Source organism: Odontomachus brunneus, unplaced genomic scaffold, assembly GCF_010583005.1.
Source record: "Odontomachus brunneus isolate Ranch 3 - 2012 unplaced genomic scaffold, Obru_v1 Obru_scaffold_014, whole genome shotgun sequence".
NCBI classification, from domain to species: domain Eukaryota; kingdom Metazoa; phylum Arthropoda; class Insecta; order Hymenoptera; family Formicidae; genus Odontomachus; species Odontomachus brunneus.
The window spans coordinates 461,123-479,464 of record NW_022639464.1 but is presented as its reverse complement, the minus strand read 5'-3'; the positions used below and the strand labels follow the sequence as shown (position 1 = coordinate 479,464).

The window sequence follows — 18,342 nt, the reverse complement described above, 5'->3', positions numbered from 1 at the left end:
ATATATATATATATATATAGCTAAAGTTTGGAATTCTTCCTCTCTCTCTAAAGCTAGATTCTAGAATTCTTAATATGAACATAAAGAACTACCATTTGAAACAAACCACACAAAAGCGCGTTTCTGCTTATGGTTTTCCCCTTGTTAATTGGGAATGATTTTTTAGGATTAGGTTATATTATGGAAATTGCATGATTGCATTCCAAAAATTTAAAATACTAAAAATTTGAATCCACTCTCTCTCACAAAAGAATCACTACGTTGCGTTTTCCGCGAAACTATAGAATCTTTGTAGATACTACTTCTTTATATTGTTTGAAACAGCGAAGATATTCAAGATGGTAATTGCTTCATCTTGTAAATAAATAAGTCAAGAATGTGTGAATTTAGATTCAATTGAAAACAATAGTGAAAAATAAAGTTTGTGTTGTCAATCGTTATCAAGTGTCGACCAACGTAAAAATACTCAGTGACAAGAGTGGAAGTGTTTCAACGTTGATTCTCAACATTATCGTCAATATAGCACTGTTAGTAACGAGAATGTAATTAGAGAGGAACAAGAGGTTCACAAGCGTTGAATTCAAATTTACCTTTGCTTTTTTCGACCCGGTCGAAGTTGTCGAAATCGCACATCGAAGATCTCGCGAAGAGAGAATCTTCTGAATTGGCTCGCGTAAAGCGACGGGTTAAACGATATCCTGCGACATTTAGAGGGCGATTAACCTAACATCCTCGCGGATTAATACATAACAGCCTTCGGCTGGAGCTACCAACGGGAGTGGTGCGAGATATATTTCTTGCTGTGTCGTTTTCTCGGCTGTGTAACCCTCTTTGGAACTTTGGAATCTATTTGTCGTTCTTTGCTTCTTTAATCTTGCTGCACGACTTTCTCTCAAATACACTCACACGCATACGTACACATACAGAGTTCATGATGATCATCATTGATACATCATTAAACGAATTTTGATATCTCACTCACGTGGAACGCCAATCGATCGTGCCGCGAAGCCTCACCGAGGCGACCGTCATTAATAATAATTGGGAACGATTACACGTCAGAGTGAAGGACTTCTCGGGATTTTCAATCAATCAATCAATTCGTTCGACCGGATCTTCACGCTTGCTTCTTCGCGGTTCACATACGTGCCTGTCGACGTTCTCCAGCCGGGAAAACTCCCTTCCTCTGTGCATGATGATGATGATAATAATAATGATGATAATGATGATGATGATGTTCTTGCTAATTGATAATTCTGTGCCTCCTTATCTTGATGATAACGATGACTGATTACCACTGTTGTATGGGTGATTCTAGTGGGGCCTGTGTTCGGGGGCCGATGCGGCGCGGAGGCGCTCGGTCTGGGGCTGGGGCTGTCGCCGGGCCCGGCCTACAGGTTCGCTCTGCCCCCGGGACTCGCTGCCAAGACCACCCGCTGCCTTGTATTCGACCAAGGTAGGCCTACCAGTCATCTTCATTGCCGCGACCGTCGGTCGTCTTTGACCCTGTCGGTGCGTTTTCTTCCTCGAGCCGTTCGCGTTATAGCTTGATCGTTCCGCAAGACGGAGGTACATCATTGAAACAATTTAGACGAATCTAGACCAATCAGCCGGTTTTGCCTCTTTAGAATTCTTGACGCCCGTCGCAGAAAATTATCGCGATTGCATTGCCAATTAATTTCTCCTTTTTTCTTTGATCTGACAAGTTGAACGAACCTTTTCTTACTTCTGTGCTTTTTATGACTTTTCATCGTTTCTGAACTGAAATGTACACGATCCATTCGAAGGATAATAAAATTTGGTTTTACACATTAAGGAAGTTCAATTCGTTAAAGAGCATTGATTTATTCTTCAATAAACATTTTTGAACCAAAGAATTCAGGAGGTTAAGCTTTTCTCTGGTGGTTGATGAATATATGAGATCTCTTTCATCACCGAAAGGGTTAATGACGTACTGATACGACGACGTTTTTTATCTGCGAATACAGTTAATCGCACAATTAAATTCGCAATTTTATCTACGATTTTATGATTATGAAAGATAAATAAGATGAGAGATGAATCGCGGGAAAGTCTGGCGGGTTATCCCGAGATTTTTCTATCTCGTTTAAACACAAACTGGAGAAAGTATCAGCGCGACTAAAACTCGCTCGAAATACGGAGACTTGTTCTCGACTTACGCCGCGGTCAAATATTTCCGAGAGGGAAAGAGGGGGAGAGAGAGAGACCGGACGAATGAAAGCATAATTAACGTGAAGAACGAACTGTTCGCGTCGATAATCAGATCCGAAATGCATAATTAATTTTCGTTAAATAGCATCTAGTTGCATCGGTAATTTTCGGCGAATCGCGTAATGAAAAAATAATAATAACAGGTAATTTGATCGGACCAATTTCGCGATAAGAGTAATTTTAATTTAATTATATTGATTACAATTTAGTTCGATTCATCACAATCATTAAAATTTATGAGGTTATTTCAACCGAATTATTTTGATTAAATTAACATTACTTTATTTGCAGTCATTATATACGCGGTCGATTATTATTTATCGTTTGAAAGAAATAACGAGCGAATTCGAGTCGAGCCGTGTCAAGAAGTCGTGCTGCAAATTATTCGCGGCAAATGCGAAAAGAGAATTACCGCGGGAATTATATTCCGCAGCGGCGGCAGAAAGTAACTCACTTCCGCTTCTCACATCTTTCACTCTACACACAAGAAATGACCCTTCAATGAGAAGCGGGTTTACAAAATTCAACTCGTAAAATCGCGACACAACATCCACTTATTCGCGTCTGAACAAATTTTGTAGATTAGGTATTTTTGACATGTATTTAAACGTTAAAAGTACGCCTTTTTTATTCCAAGTTTCGTTTTTCTTACACGAATTTTTCGTATAATGTTGTTTAGATTGAGAATCCGAAAAACATACTTAAAGCTCCTGATCATTCGCCTTGAGTTATGAGAGCCAGAAGAGCGAGAAAATACATGCTCAAAATTCTCGCAAAGTACATCGAAATAAAAAGATATCCAAAAAATAACTCTTGCAATCGATTAAGCGCGTTTCTAAAATACTCCGAACATTCCTCTGTCTCTAATCAATAAATAATCGTAAAATTGCAACCTGCCTTTTTAACCTACATTCCCTCGTTATTTCGTCGCGTTAACTTTACAATTATTTATTGATTGTTAGAGCAAGAGGAAAATATTTTTAGTGACGTGATTAATCGATTGCAGGTGTCAATTTGTAGATATATCTTTTTATTTCGACATACTCTGTTGGAACTTTTAACGTGCATTTCCTCGTTTTTGACGTCATCAGTTAGGAATTCCGCGACGCATAACCAAGAGCCTTAACGTACGAAACCAGGACGCGGCTCTTGAATTTTTCTGGCCAAATGAGCGCTCGGATGATTTCGTCACAACACTTCGTGTTCGCGTTGTGATGCATCAGGTGCGCAGGGCATCTGGCGAAAGGCCCCGGCGGCGGGCGTTACGGCGGGTCTTAGGAGATTTGTGGACAGGAAGATGAGCATAGCTCGTGGGCTTAGTCCGTGCAAACGCGCAAGTCGATCTGGTAGCTGGATTTGCGGGATCGATGGACCGCCACCGCCGTCGCCGTCGCCGCGCTACGCCGACCGGCACGCGGCTAACTCGCGGGAACGCGCGAACAGACGGATCGATAGCTCGACCTGCCGCAGCAGCGGCGCGGCGTACTCCCCCGACTTAAGCCCGAAATCGATCGGAATCAGTAGTATCTACCTTAGCCGTTCCCTGATTCCGCCCTGTTAATTGGCCGGCTCTCTGCGTCCCGCAAGATTAATGACTTTCATAAGGTGAATGCACCGGTATCTGACGCTTTGAGCCAGTGATTCTCAGCCGTAGGGTCTGCCTCTTTGGACGAGTCTGCGACTCGCCGCGAGGAGAAAAGGATTCGTATCCTTGGAACATCAGTTTTTTAAGGCTTAAAAGGAATAAGAGAATACTGCTTTACCGGCAAAATATTTATTTCTTTTTTTTCTGGAAAGTTTACGCTATGTTGGTCACTCAAAACATTCTTTCGCTGGTCCAGGTGGAATTTTAGTCACAGTTAAAATTGATCGCTGTTTTTCTTCTGTATCTGCCAGGAAATTATCTGCAATACGTGGAACTTAGCAGCAGCAGCATTTTAACGATATCTGTAAGCAAATTTCGGTGGATGTGAGGATTATATTAGATTGTTGCATAATTTCTGTCGTGTTTTTAAATGAGATAAAAATTGATACAGTTTTAAAAATAATTCACTTAATTACCGATGTATTGACCATTATTATCTAGAATTTGTAAAGGTGATATGTAACCAGAATTCGTGCTCGTTCTTACATATACAACAGTAATATTGCATCGCCATTTATTTAACGGTCGATTGTACAATTGGTGCGATCTAGATAGCGCCGGAAGTGGAGAACAGTGGCTAATTGTGGAGGATAAGTGGTGACACGTTCGGAGTATCGCGGTATCGCGCGCGTATATATCCCAGATTTTTCATGACACGCGCCTAACGGTAATTCCCAGTTTTACTACCGTGAAAAGTGCGTGTTTGCTGTCGGTTTAGCGGACTCGCTAAAGCTTGACTGACGTCGCGCTAATTTGGACCAGATCACGAGCGACTAGATATGGAACGCGTTTAGAGATTTCCGTAATAACGATTACATTATTGGCTCTAAATGTCTTACAATTCTTAGCTATTTTATCGTTAAACTGTGCATTTTTACCCAGGCGATGATATCTGAAATGTATTGCTTTGTCACTATCGACCCTTTATTCCTTTGAAGCTAGTAATATTATAAAAAATCAATGTAAAACATTTTATGACAATGTATAACATTTTATGAGGTAGTTAAAATATCAACTACAAACTTATAAGAGTTAAACAAACACTAATTAATCTAATAAAAACGATAGGAAAGTGGATAAATAACAATCTTCTTTTTCCGTACACAATCTCTTTATTGTTATTATCTACTGGCGTTAAAAATTTCGATAAGATTAATAGTCTTATTAATAGTCGTTACTTGAAACGTATCTTAGGCGAGATATTCGGATTTGTGAATTTAAAGATAGATGTGAACCTTTCAGCTGAATCAAACATAATGTCGCATATATAATGTAATTCAAGTAAAAAATTCACAACCAACTCTAAACTCATATTTGCATATCTTACATGAGCTGAAGATTGAAGTAACGACTATTAATATGGACATTAGAGATCCAAAAGAAGTGAAAGAAAGAAAGTTTAAAACCTCGACTGCTGCTGCATCCTGTGTTCTACATTCCGTCCTGGAGTCAGCTTCTGGTAGTCAAGCACTCAAAGTACGGATCGATCGGAAAGACCGCATTAATTAATGATCACACGTTAATGTTAAACGATCGTTGAATATTACGAGTGACACTTTCGGCGCGTATGTGCCGAACCGTTCTCTGACAGTTTAATAATTCGATAATTTGATCATCTTGACAGTCGGAATATTTCGTGAACGTTGATTGTCGTGATTTCTCGGCTACCGGATATGTTTTGTTTACCGAGCGATAGCGCCTCGCACTAGGCGGCGCGTGCTTTTGTCCAAAGTGTCGATTGTTTTGATTCCACGACTCGCGTGGTTTTTGTAACAGTCTCGAGTCATAACGTCTCGAGCCGACGAGCGAGGCGCACGTCGCGACGCGGAGCACGTGTATCGTTATTTACACTTGCCGTCGGGAAACTATTTCGTCGACTATTGAGACATTTCGTCGCGCTCGCGTCGGCATCGCGTTAGTTAACCCTTTTGCTACCAAATTTTGCTCTTTAAAAATACAACTATTTTTAATTTCACTTCATTAAATACGTTAACATAATGTAGTTTTGGCCAAAAAATTTAAAGTTTTATGTTTGACGCTAAAGGGATAGACACTGATATCCTATTGAGACTTTTGGAAGGGCGCATTTGTCCCAACGCAATGATAGTGTTCAGAATGCTAAAAAAAGTTGTTTATCGAATAAAATTATTATTAATGATGAGAAAAACTATGTCTCATTGATAGCGAAAGGGTTAACACGTTCCTTCGATCAAACCGTACTTAGGTCTGGCTCCAACCTAGTGATAAGTTAACTAACAGTTGTAACATGTGCCAGTCTTTATTTAAAAAATTATTTTATTTTAAATTTGTTTATTTTGAAAAGAAAGACGGGTATATGATTTAAGTGTTAGTTGACTCACCACTCGGTTAGTGTAATCGGACTTTAAAGACTGCGTCCCGTAATACGCGTATGCGTGTATTTTCTACAATGTATGTAACGTGAACTATAGATGAATGCACGCGTATGCATATACAGAACGCAGTCAGAGTGTCAGTGATAGTGCAAGTGCCATGACGGAGCGGTCAGGATGAGTGCCAAGACGCAGGACGCCGGGACGCTAGTAATGATACGTCATATTTCCAAGGTGTGTCAAATCATTTATTATACGAGATTATTTATTTGTACGAGATGTTAACGCTTCCGTTTTTAACCCTCTAGTAGGCGCATAATCTACCATTGTAGGCCACGTTTCGGTTCTCGTAGATGAAGTTTATTGTTTCGACTTTTAAAACTATTGTATAAAATGTTAATTCAGTCTCTTTTCCAATGCCAAAATTTAAAGATTTTGTTGAAAATACAGTACAAACAATAACCTATGTATAGAAAAGGGATGTATCTCTGATTAGTAATATACAAACAACGTTTGTAGATCACACGTTTACTAGAAGGTTAACGGACGTCAGACGGATTTCTCGAGAATAGAGAGATATCCGAGTCAAAAGTTAGGCCGGCATTCGTAGTCTGTTATCCATTTAACAAGCAATTATAGCTTGATGGATTTCCAATTATTCGTCATTATATACCTATACTTATTGCGTCATTTCATACCAGAAATATTGATTCCAACGGTCGAATAACGAGCTATGAATACGAATCTGTGATTAGTTATATTCTCAACTAAAGATTCTCAATAATTCACGACTATGGATACATTGATTTTAGAAACTATAGATCTCGTAAACTAATTTTTACTTCTAATAATTTTTGGCTTTTTGGGCCGCGAGCACGATGTTGTTTATATCTGGCGACGTTTTTTTTTTATTCCTATTTCTTGTCTTGTTATTGCGTGAAATTCATAAATTTCTATCGATAACTGGCATTATCGGATATTACTATTATTTTTGCCTTGACAGTTTCTTGTTTATCAACTCTTTTAAGAGGTTCATATCGAAGTTCTTCCAACACTAAAGATAAAAACAGAGATTATATTTACTTTTTTACACTTCAATTTAATATTTATTAAATTATTTAATATTTACTTATCTAACCGAGATAACATTATAGTATTTTTTCATATAGATCCTTTTCAATTTCACCATATATATTTCTAATAGTGCAAAAATTTTTAGTAGAGTGCAGTGTCAGTAAAGTCTATCTATCTCAGGAATATAAAAAAAATTTGCCAGAAACAGTAAATTGTTCAATAGTATATTTCAGTTTCTAAAATATAAATAGCACATATGAAATGAAAGAATAATCAATGACTACAAAATACCGCTCTATTCTTCGGTTACAAAATCCTACAGTAACTTTTACCATAAGACTCTCTTTACGCATGCACATATCTATTTACAATTGCGTAAGTTACATAATTAATTCCTGATTAAGTCGGGAAAAGAAAAAGGAAATGCAGGCGGAATATTGAGATAATCAGATATAGAATAATTCTGAAATGTGAGTTCTTTTTCCTAAGACTTGAGAAAACTGCAGTTTTCTGTTTGTATTATTCAGGTAGAATATAACTTATAATATATCTCAAGATTCTTCATTGATCCTTCAAGTTGGACGGAATTTGCAGGCTTAATGTAGAATAAATATTTCGACTCGGGATATTTCGAAGTTCTCTCCGTCCTTCTTACTCAAAGTAGGCAGAATTTGTAGAATCGACGCGCAACTAAAGTTTCTCTCGGCCTGGGGTGTAGCCCAGAGCTATATCGCCTGTGAAATACGCGACGGTTTGGGTGCGAACACCCCCTCAGCGTTCTGATTTTGCGGAACGACAATGCATCGCGCATTACGCGGCTCTAATTTTTTCGGTACGACCGGTCGCCAATTAAAGCGCCTCTTCGCCTTGAGGGCCTTGCGAACGCGGCAGCATTTCGAGGACCACTCTTACGAGTCGGGTGAGAGCCGAGGAATATATAAATTTTAACGGCGACCAACGTCGGCTCCTTAATATCCTCCGCGGCCAGTTTCGGCCGGGAGTTAGTGCCTTTCCTAGTACAGCGATGATTCTCCGGTACCGTCGGTCATAATCGTCGTCGGCGACCGGCATTCGCGGCTTGTAATCAAATATTGTTGCTCCGCGAAGCCGACTTTTAGCCCTTAAACGATCGCGTTAATATGTGGCCATATCTTTCTTCGTGACTGCGAAACTTTTAAGGTGTTTAGAACGGTTTGCCTTCCAAAAATACCCGCAGAAATGTCCCTCGAAACACCTCGCGATGGAAGTACTTACCACCGACGCATTATTATTATTTTATCATTATTATTAAATGCAATATGCGTATAGATGATACAATAAACGTGTCTCTCTTTGACATAGCAGATGACACACGGATCTTTTTGATAATAATTTTCATTTGGATAATTTTAATTTGGATAATAATTTTCATGAAAGTTACACGCAAACCACATGATCGTACTTTGAAACTTTATTGTATAATTCGTATCCGAAATCGCTCGCACACACAGAAAAATACTGCAGTAAATGTTTTTTTTTTTCGGTATCATAAATTTATTCGCAAATCTATCACAAGTTTTTATTCAACAAATTCATCATTCATCAGACATCAATTTTATTGAAAATACATTCTGAATCCCATTATAAAAATTATTTTTGTATTTAGAACTAAAATATTTAATACGTATAATTCAATTGGCATATTTTTTACTTGTATCAAATGAAATGTATCAATGAGCAAGCAAAACACATACAAGTGGCAATTGCATCTTTTGGTTATAATTATCAAACGTTACCAAATTTCGTTACCAAATTTTGGTTTCTATAACAAAATCCTTTTTTTAGGAGCTTTAAAAAAAGAAAAGTACTCGCATAGAAATTTCTTATTTTCCCAAATACAAGTTAGATTCCAATCAGAATGCCCAACATTGTTCCAAATTAAATTATCCCACTACGATACTAAATGGGAATCCTATTTCTGTTCTAAGATAGATTATCTCACTATGATACCAATTGGTTGATAAATCCCATTCTTATCCCGAACTCAGTTCTCTGTTTAGAATAGGAACAGAAAGAAGCTTGAGCTTTTTTAAGCGTTTTCTGCATCAGTTTCATTAATGAAAGTAATGAAAACAATACAAATTTCCCTGGCTCCCATTTTCCCTGGCTTACATTTTTACCTGTTAAAACATAAATAATATATTTATATATTAATATAGGATACATTTGTACATCTGAAGATAATTTGATGATTTTACATTTGTACATTTGTATATTGATATCTTTGTCAATCGGATATCAATATATATTTTTAACTTTCTTAGCTCGAACGCCTTTTATTACAAATTCTTTATAATAATTTTTTTCGCAAATACTTTGAGTATTTACTCTTTACAAGCATGTGTATGTACATATACTTGTAACAAGTCAATAAAAAAAAGTAAAGTTTCATATATTTTTCTCAATTTTTGTTAAAAAATGTAAACCAAAAAATATCTTCGGGAAAACGTTGGGAATGATTAAATAGAATTTGTTTGAGATTCCAATTTAGATATAAAACATTACACTTTTAACCAGAACCAGTATAGATTTTTCCGATTTAGATTATTGTGGGAAATCGGCCTGGATCTCAATTAGATCCCAAATTTTTTCTATTTAAATGATCGCTTTTCTCAACAACGATATTTTTCTGTGTAACGGATAACGGGTGCAAAGGAGTATTTATGAAACGTGATATACACGTACAAATCGTGAGTGACGACGCATCGTCGGATATTTCTTCCGGCCGAATCGCGCCGTTCGCGGAAACGGCGCGGATGCAGGAGAACCGTGTGTTACGCCAAGAAAACAGAAACACGAGCGTTAGCGCGAATCGCCGGGGCCACCTCAACGCGCGCATAAATTCATATTTTATCGCGGGATGCATAATGCATCGTTTCAGCATATTTCAGGCGCGCTTTTTAGACGCTCTTGTGCATATTGTTCACGCGCTCGCGCTTCAGCCACGAATATCCCGTGAAAACGTACATAATCGCCCCGTATCTTCCGAATTTTAATCTCAAACGCGCGGGTTTTGTATTCGCGGTTCTTCGCCGGTCTGATCCAATTTCTCCGGACAAAAATTCGTCGCGTTGCGAGCTGATGCTTATTATACTTGACACATTAATCTCCACGGCGAGAATATTGTAGTTTTTCTTTTTCGTTTAGATTCTTCGCAATTTTATGCTTTGCAGTTCTTTGCTATGTTCCTCCAGTAACGCAGGAATAGACTGCGAGTAAACTGTGAAAAAGGATTTTGTTGTTAAAACGAAAATTTAGTGCATCGAGCTAAAATTTGGTTAACATGAGATCAACCAAATGTTTGGCATTAATTGCCGCTATGTGCGTTTTGCTTCCTCAATAATGCATGCACTTGACACAAGTAAAAGCATGGTAATGTCAGTCAAATCGTATATGTCAAATATTTTGCTCCCAAATACAAAAATAATTTTTCAACGTAAGATCTGTCCTGCTAAGTAACGTCAAATTTCGTTAGAGGCATAACATATTTTTTAATAGCACATTTCAGTCGCTAGAATATATTATAAATAAAAACATAAAAAAATGATAAATTATTGCGGAATATCGACCTATTTTCTTCGATTATAAGTAACTTTCAGTAGAAAATTCCCCGTGCGTTATATCGCGGAAGTGAACGATATATGAATTGAAAACTTGCGAATGGTAATTAAAAGTCAGTTAATTGACGACCCCGCGATAGAGTGTCGTCTGAGAGACGTACGACTAATTAAATCGGCAATTAAAACCCGTGAGAAAGCTCCTGGACGAAGGAAAGGAGGATATTCTCCTGCCGGTGGGGAAATAAGCTGCTGTTAATTTATCGTAATCGCTCGGTGTGACTAAGTAAGTGAGCGCCGCGACGCCTTGCAATATTCTTTATTAAAATATCGGACAACTTCTTCGCGCGCCCGCTCGATTTCACCCCCGAGACGCGTTTCATCCTATCACGTCCCCTTCCGCCCCCTTCGAGTGTGCACCTCTCGTAAGGCGAGAAACGATCCCGACTTTATTAAGGATGTATTGCCCGTATAATCTCTAGAAAGAATAATTGAAAATTAGAAATTAGAAACTAATATTTCTATTTTTCGTTTAAAAACAGTTGAACAACAACGTTGAAATTTTTTACTTTAACGTTACGTTTTTATAGTTTACTTATTTTGTATTATTTCTGAATTTCGAGCTTCTATTTCTCTAAACTACAATGAAACTTTACACACATCATTTCGAGTACTTAAACACGCGTATACAAAAATTCTCTAAACTACAATGAAACTTTACACACATCATTTCGAGTACTTAAAGTACACGCGTATACAAAAATTATTTTTTAATTATCCTTTCCTTTTTGCTAATGATAGCAACATTATACATTTTTAAAGCAGCGCAGTTTAAAACACTCCCAAATAGTAGGAAGACGTTAAATGACGTATCAATGACGTGTTATTGATGTTAGAGACGTCATTAATGCATCATTCAAATCTCCTTTGATGTCATCATGTCTCATCATGTTCACTGAGCTTACACTTCGAAGTAGAATAATTTTTGATCCAGACTCTGAACCAATGTCAAACTGTTTGCGATCATTTTTAGGTGCGATATAGATCAGTCTGTAATTTTTTCACAATTCCTTCATTACTTTCGAGACATAGACGATATACTCCTAATCTCTGTATTGCGCGCAATACCTCTGCATTTAACGCACTTTCAGTTCATTACTCGTCAGCTGATGTATCTTTATTCAGTCGACGTGTGTTATTTCCAAAATCTTGACTTTTTGACATTTGAACGGAAGAAAGATATGGCGCATATGATCAGAATTATTTCGCATTACTCTAGGTATTTTGTGTGATAGCAACGTGTATAGTTGATATGACTCGGTTACTTTGGCACATCAACTACATCAATGTAGTTACGCGTGATCTGGTTGTGGCAACCAGAGATCGCTTGGGATAACATTTATCATGGATATACTCTAGTTGAAGCAACCAGATATGCTGCTGCAACGTCAATAGCTCAGCAATTATTCTGTGATCGCAGCAACCATATCATTTGTTCTTCCGTATTTTACTCTTAAATCTGTTTTACTTATGATTTCAGTTTGAATTGTATCGTTTTCGTCTTTCGCGCAATTCCGTTCACTTAGAAAATCACGTAGAAACGCTACATGTCTTTCCTTTCTTTTTTCTTGAACTCTCGTGACATTCAAGGGCGGGAGTGATGTTAACACCCGACGACGGGGGCAAAACGTCCCGTCATCCGGAAAGACACGCGTGACATCGTTTCGATCGATATACGCGTGTATCAGTGGATATGGTGGGTCCGTAATCGCATCACGAAGCGATATCTCGATTCGTTTAATCGGACGAAGGCGACGACGACGAGCCAGGAGCCGGATGGTCTCGTCACGAAAGTTGTCGTGTCTCTTCCGCTTGTACCCTCCGTTCTCTTAGCGCGGATTAATTAGCTCTTTCGTGAGTCAGCGTGACAGATCGTGACGAGAACGAGAAACGACGTGACTCTCTGTAGGTCGACGCGAGAGAGATTCGCTGAAAGCGAGTTCGGCGGGGGTGGCGAATCGTATCTCTGTACTCCGTCTGATTTTCCGTTCGCTTTCAAGTTTTCTTCTTCCTTTGATTTTTGTCTGTTGTCTTATCTCCGTAATTAATTTACGCGGTAGTAATTCGCTCTTAGTTGTTTATGTGAATTAATTTCGTCTCAAGTCGCAGAATTAATCTCTTTAGTGGGTAATTTAAAATAACTCCGATTCTCCCCACAGAGAGGGCGGTTTTTTTATCTAGATTTCTTTTATATTGTTATTTTTTTAACAGTTTTGAAAAATAAAATATTAAGTTTAAAAAAATAAAATACAAAATATCTATTTTTGTATTTGTTACGAATTAAGAAAAATGTAATAGTTGTAATAGTTGTAAATCAAAAGGATATCAATATTTTACTACGAAACATTTCTGAATATATCACTTGAGAGGTTAAAGTACTCGTCACGGCTACGTTGGATTATGACGTCAGAAGGGTGAGAAATAACACACAATGAAAATTCTTGTGTGCCATTTTCAAACAAGAAGATATTTGAGCAGGAGGTCATTTGAGATCACTTGAGCATATTTGAAGACTTCCTTTTCCTTGACAGTCAACAAATAGCCGCCAATTTAACATGACAAAATCATGAGGGAAGATCAGTTAAATAGGGAGTTTGCGCACGTCACGTTAATTTCACGTGTGTTTGTTGTCAAGAGAAATTGTGTGTATTGATTGTCAAAAGAAAAGGGCAGCTTTCGAAGTATTTTACAAGTATATCCTTAGATCTGAAATATTCTTTCATACAAGCATATGTTTACTTGCAAACGACACTCTAGAATTTCGAAGTTGCGTTTTCCCGTTTTCGGCGAAGGATCAAAGAGCCTTAAAACATATCTCTTTCTCTCTCTCTCACACACATACGCACACACACACACACACACACTTTCTCTCCATTCTATAGAGAAATCTTTATGAGAAAAAAAGTACAAATAAAACAAATCGAGGTATGGGAAATAGGCAGCCTGGTGATAAAAGTCGAGCGTCACCAGACGAATAATCGCGTTTCATAAATAACCATCGCGATAAATCAGCTCAGCGTGTATGGGAGGAAGAGGAGGTGACTCTTCGGATCTCCAAATAAGCAATAACTGCCCGAGGTGCGCGGGGGACGGGAAAATGGAAAAACGCGGGCCAATAGATTCTTTTTTTTTTTTTTTTCAAACGCAGGGAGAGCGGATAGGGATAGGGATGAGGCGCTAAGTGGGTCAGTGCCGGCACAATGCGGCCGACATGTAACAAAAACACGTTGTTATACGGACCGCAGCGGAGATGCGCTCGGTGCATACCGCGTTTCATCCGGGCCGCTATACCTGATAACGAGTTGCAAAAAGGCGGCACATTGAAAAAAACAAACCAAAGCACATAAAAAAAAAAAGAAATAACTGGCTCTGCAGGAAATGGATATTGAAATGCATATTTCGGTGAGAAGGCCGAAGTAGGCCGGATATTGAAATATGCTTGCGCGGCAGGAGGATGGGGCGGGGAGAGGAAGGGGGCAGGGGAGCAGTCGAACCGTCAGGTTCGATGAGAGAATTCGTATGTTCGGACAAAGGCGATTTTTTTCGCAAGGAAGAGCTCGCGCGCGTACATCGTTGATAAGTGATCGTTGTTGTGCGCGCTCATCGCGTGATTTCTCCTTCTCATCGACACACGCAATTCGTCCTTTAGAGGCTGAGATTTCTCATTTGATCCGTTCGCCGCGTCCACGCCGCGAAAATCGCTCGTCCGGTTGCGCGTTGTTTACAAATATGAATCTGGAGCGACAGCGTGCGTCTTTCCATCTTCTCGAGCATCCTTCCCAGCGCGAGCTACGCGAGAATGGAGATATTATTTTTCATAAATGCGGCGTAAACGACCGTTCCGCGTGATTGCATGGCTCCTCCTGGAGGAGTGCGCGCGCGAAAATCCACTCGGGACAGAATCTACCGGGTGATTCCTGCTTACGTTTTCATGAAAGGAGAATCGAGGTCGAGGAGAAACGGCCGCTTATCGAGCCTATCTTTCTGAAGGTACTTGTCGAGATTCAGTCGTAACTCCTCTCTCTGACCACAGACAGGTGTGTGAGGATGGCTTTTATGCCATAGCACGACGACCATAGTAATGTTGATTTAACCCGCATAGGTGGCATGTCTGGAAAAATGTTTCGTGGCACAATATTAAATTCTTATTTATTTAAACTATTTTCTTTATTCTTCATAGCAAATACAAATACAAATTAGATATATTTTATCAAATTAGATATATTGTATCTTGCTTTCTAAAATTCTTCAAAGAAAATAATAATAAAAAGATAGGAACTTAAATATACACTTATCTAAAAAAAAAATCCTTACTTTTGGTGAGAATTGCGCAATCATTTTAAATCACTACTGATTTATTAAACTTATACTAGATATAACGAAAGAATCGTGTGTTCTCTAATTTTATATATATTTCTTGACATCACAACTATTCTCAAATTTACTATGTTCCTTAGCAAGGCAGAGCTCTCTGGCAGTCTATTCCTGGACTATCAGAAACATAATTTGAGGATAATTGAAAAGAATTTATGTGCATATAAAAAGAATTTATGTGCATATAAAAAAACTGTGATTCTCTCTCCGTGTATTAATTGTGGTTCATAATCGTCTTTATACTTATTTTCGTACTTAGAGTAGGAATTCTACTCTAGTATTCTCCTAATTGAGGGAGCGATAGCATCTGTGGACACGCAGGTATCGTTTCGCTTTCCGCGGGACAATTAGGGATTAATTAAGAGCCAGTGGATCGCTTGAAAACTGGAATTACCCGGTCATGTAAATATTTCCCGCCACGGTATCTTAGGTATGCATTTAATCGCGAGAGAAGCGGCAAGAAGATGCCGTCTCCGCGCGCGCGAGTTCGTTTACTTTCTATTACTCCGTTTTTATCGGGGGATGAGATCATTAATGCGGGGCCCCTCTGACCGTGCCGCGTGACGCTAACACCGCCATTTTTTCGACCGGGCTCCAACGGGGCGAGAGGAGCTTCTCGCCTCTCCGCGCGACAGTAATTTTACTTAATTAAATTCCGTTCTTTCCGCCTTTGGTGGCGCGACCCCTCGTCGTTTCGGCCCGGTCACCGCCGATCGAGCCAACCACCCTCCTCCCCCGCGCCCTTCCGCCTAGAGCGCGAAGGACGCCTTTTCCTAACGCGTCACCCACCCGCTGGCTGTATCGCCACTGATTTTTCTCCTCTCGCACCGCCGCTCCGTTCTTGCTCCGCCGTCGCCAGCTTCAAACAGTTTTTCTCGGTGGACGATCTCAGCCATAGGGAGCGACAAGCAGACAGACAGACAGACAGACACCCTCGGAAATAGCATGGGTGGATCCGAAAAACTTTCGGGAGGGCTGCCGAAATGGTTAGAAATCGCATTTTCTAGGGAGCGGGTCGTTATCTGTTTTGTCATTGACATTTTTTGTACATTACGCATTTCAGCGAGATGATAAAACCTACTTCTGATTACGTTCCTGAATCGCTAGACATTTTAGCTCTTTTGAGGATTGTGGGACAGAATATATACAAACATTTTTATAAAACGTAAAATGAAATTTTGGCTATTGGGTCAGTCAACAAATTCTTTGACTCAATTCTTGAGCCAAAATTTACCTCATTTCATTCAATGACAAATTATTTATTGAAGTAATTATTAATTATTTATTCAAGTAATTACCGTCGTTTTTATAATTCCTCGCCAATTGCGATTGTTTGATTGGATGAATAATTGGGTTTTGTTGCGAAACCCACTTTCGTGCGAAAGTTAAATTCCATTCGAAAGCCGAGTCAAACTTTTTCACCCCGACATGATATACAATTTCCTCGTGCAGACTAAAGCGGATGGCATACAGAAAAACGTAAGCAGTAAGGGAGAATTCATACCTTAGCAAAAAGATAAAAGCCTTGGTAGTCACATGACAGTCGACAATTTTTGCTTTTCTGCCAGCGCCAGTTTTTATTAGTTTCTGCCAATCTTTTCCCTAGGTGTGAATTTTCCTTGAAACTCAAGTAGCGAAAAATTTGGCCAATCACAATCGATCATTCTTGAGCCATAAGAATAATCATCGACTGTTTAAGTTTCACTTTGCCTTCACTGCTTAAGCTTTATCGCTTACATTTTTCTGTGTACCGTCGGCCTAAAACTTACGCGTTTTTTGCTCAAACAAAACTGAGCACACGAAAGCTACAAAGAACGGTGGTTTGGCTCGATTGTATACTTATCGGTCATAACGTGTCATAAATCTTTCGTATACGGCGCGTCTCTGTCGAACTCTTCATATAGCACGAAGAAGAAAATGGTCCCGGAGGTAGCTTCCTTCGTCGTTACACGCGTCGTTAAAGTGGCTCGCCCACACCACCAGCGCTTTCTCCCGTGGTGGTCGAATAATATCATCAGCGATGATTTACATTTAACAGCGGGGTAAAAGCGCGGCGAGAGATGTCAGCGGACTCGTAACGAGGGAAGAATGTGTCTATCGCGGCTTTCGCAGTCGGGATAACGTTCACGGCCGCTCGTTAAGCGCCGTAAGAATTAAGAAGGGCGCGCGCGCGGCGAAGAAGGGCGCCGAGCGAAGAGAGGGCGGCTTCTTATTGCCACTTCATCTGCAATTAACATTTATGGGCGCGGGCGAGTGGCGCTGGAAAAACTAATTAAATATTCCGTGACACACCGGCTTGGGGACCGATACTTGTACACGGCCGTTATATCGTTCTCTCAACCCTTGAACGCCCGCGAGGAGAGGAGAGAGAGGGGAAATCTTAGAGAGATAAGAGGCCACCGTCTCGCCGTTGAAAAATGATTTTCTCACTGTGATCGAAGCCAGTTCCAAGTTTCACGATATTTTTTATAAGGGATATTGGAATCAAGTGATGATATAATACACTGAGAAAAGATTTACTAAATTTCAAAAAACATTTGTTTGAATACTACTGTGAAGATATTTGTTTAAATTAAGTAATTATTTTTTTAAAATTAAAGAAACAAATTTATATTTAAAACTTCTTTATTTAATTTTAAAAAATAATTACTTAATTTAAACAAATATCTTTACAGTACTATCCAAACAAATGTTTTTTGAAATTTAGTAAATTTTCTTCTCAGTGTATCATCAATGACTTTATGATTATATCGATAAGAAAAAGTTATGTGTTGAATTATTATTTTATTAATAGCTTAAACTACCCGCTATTGCCCGAGTTTCTTATATCTAGAATATCTAATTTAAATTACCACAAAGTGTCAAGGGGATGAAATCAGAGGGAGGAGGGATGTCCAAGTCTCATGTAGCTTCTATTTCCCGTGGGATCTTAGAGGGTTTATGCAAAATTTGATCCAGATCGATCTGAGAGAGAGAGAGAGAGAGAGAGAGAGAGAGAGAGAGAGAGAGA

At 39.1% G+C, this 18,342-nt stretch overlaps 1 protein-coding gene across 13 annotated transcripts in view; it reads left to right on the top strand.

The window, feature by feature from the left end:
• Positions 1-18,342, top strand: part of LOC116841207 (E3 ubiquitin-protein ligase Rnf220-like) — a 362,999-nt gene that overhangs the window by 75,199 nt on the left and 269,458 nt on the right. For 12 of the 13 annotated variants that reach the window (XM_032808877.1, XM_032808876.1, XM_032808875.1 and 9 more), the window contains one exon: positions 1,319-1,456. The exons of the other annotated variant lie outside the window; for it this stretch is intronic. In XM_032808877.1, the coding sequence (XP_032664768.1) occupies positions 1,319-1,456 (138 nt within the window). The remainder of the gene's footprint in view (positions 1-1,318; positions 1,457-18,342) is intronic. 13 annotated transcript variants of the gene reach the window in all.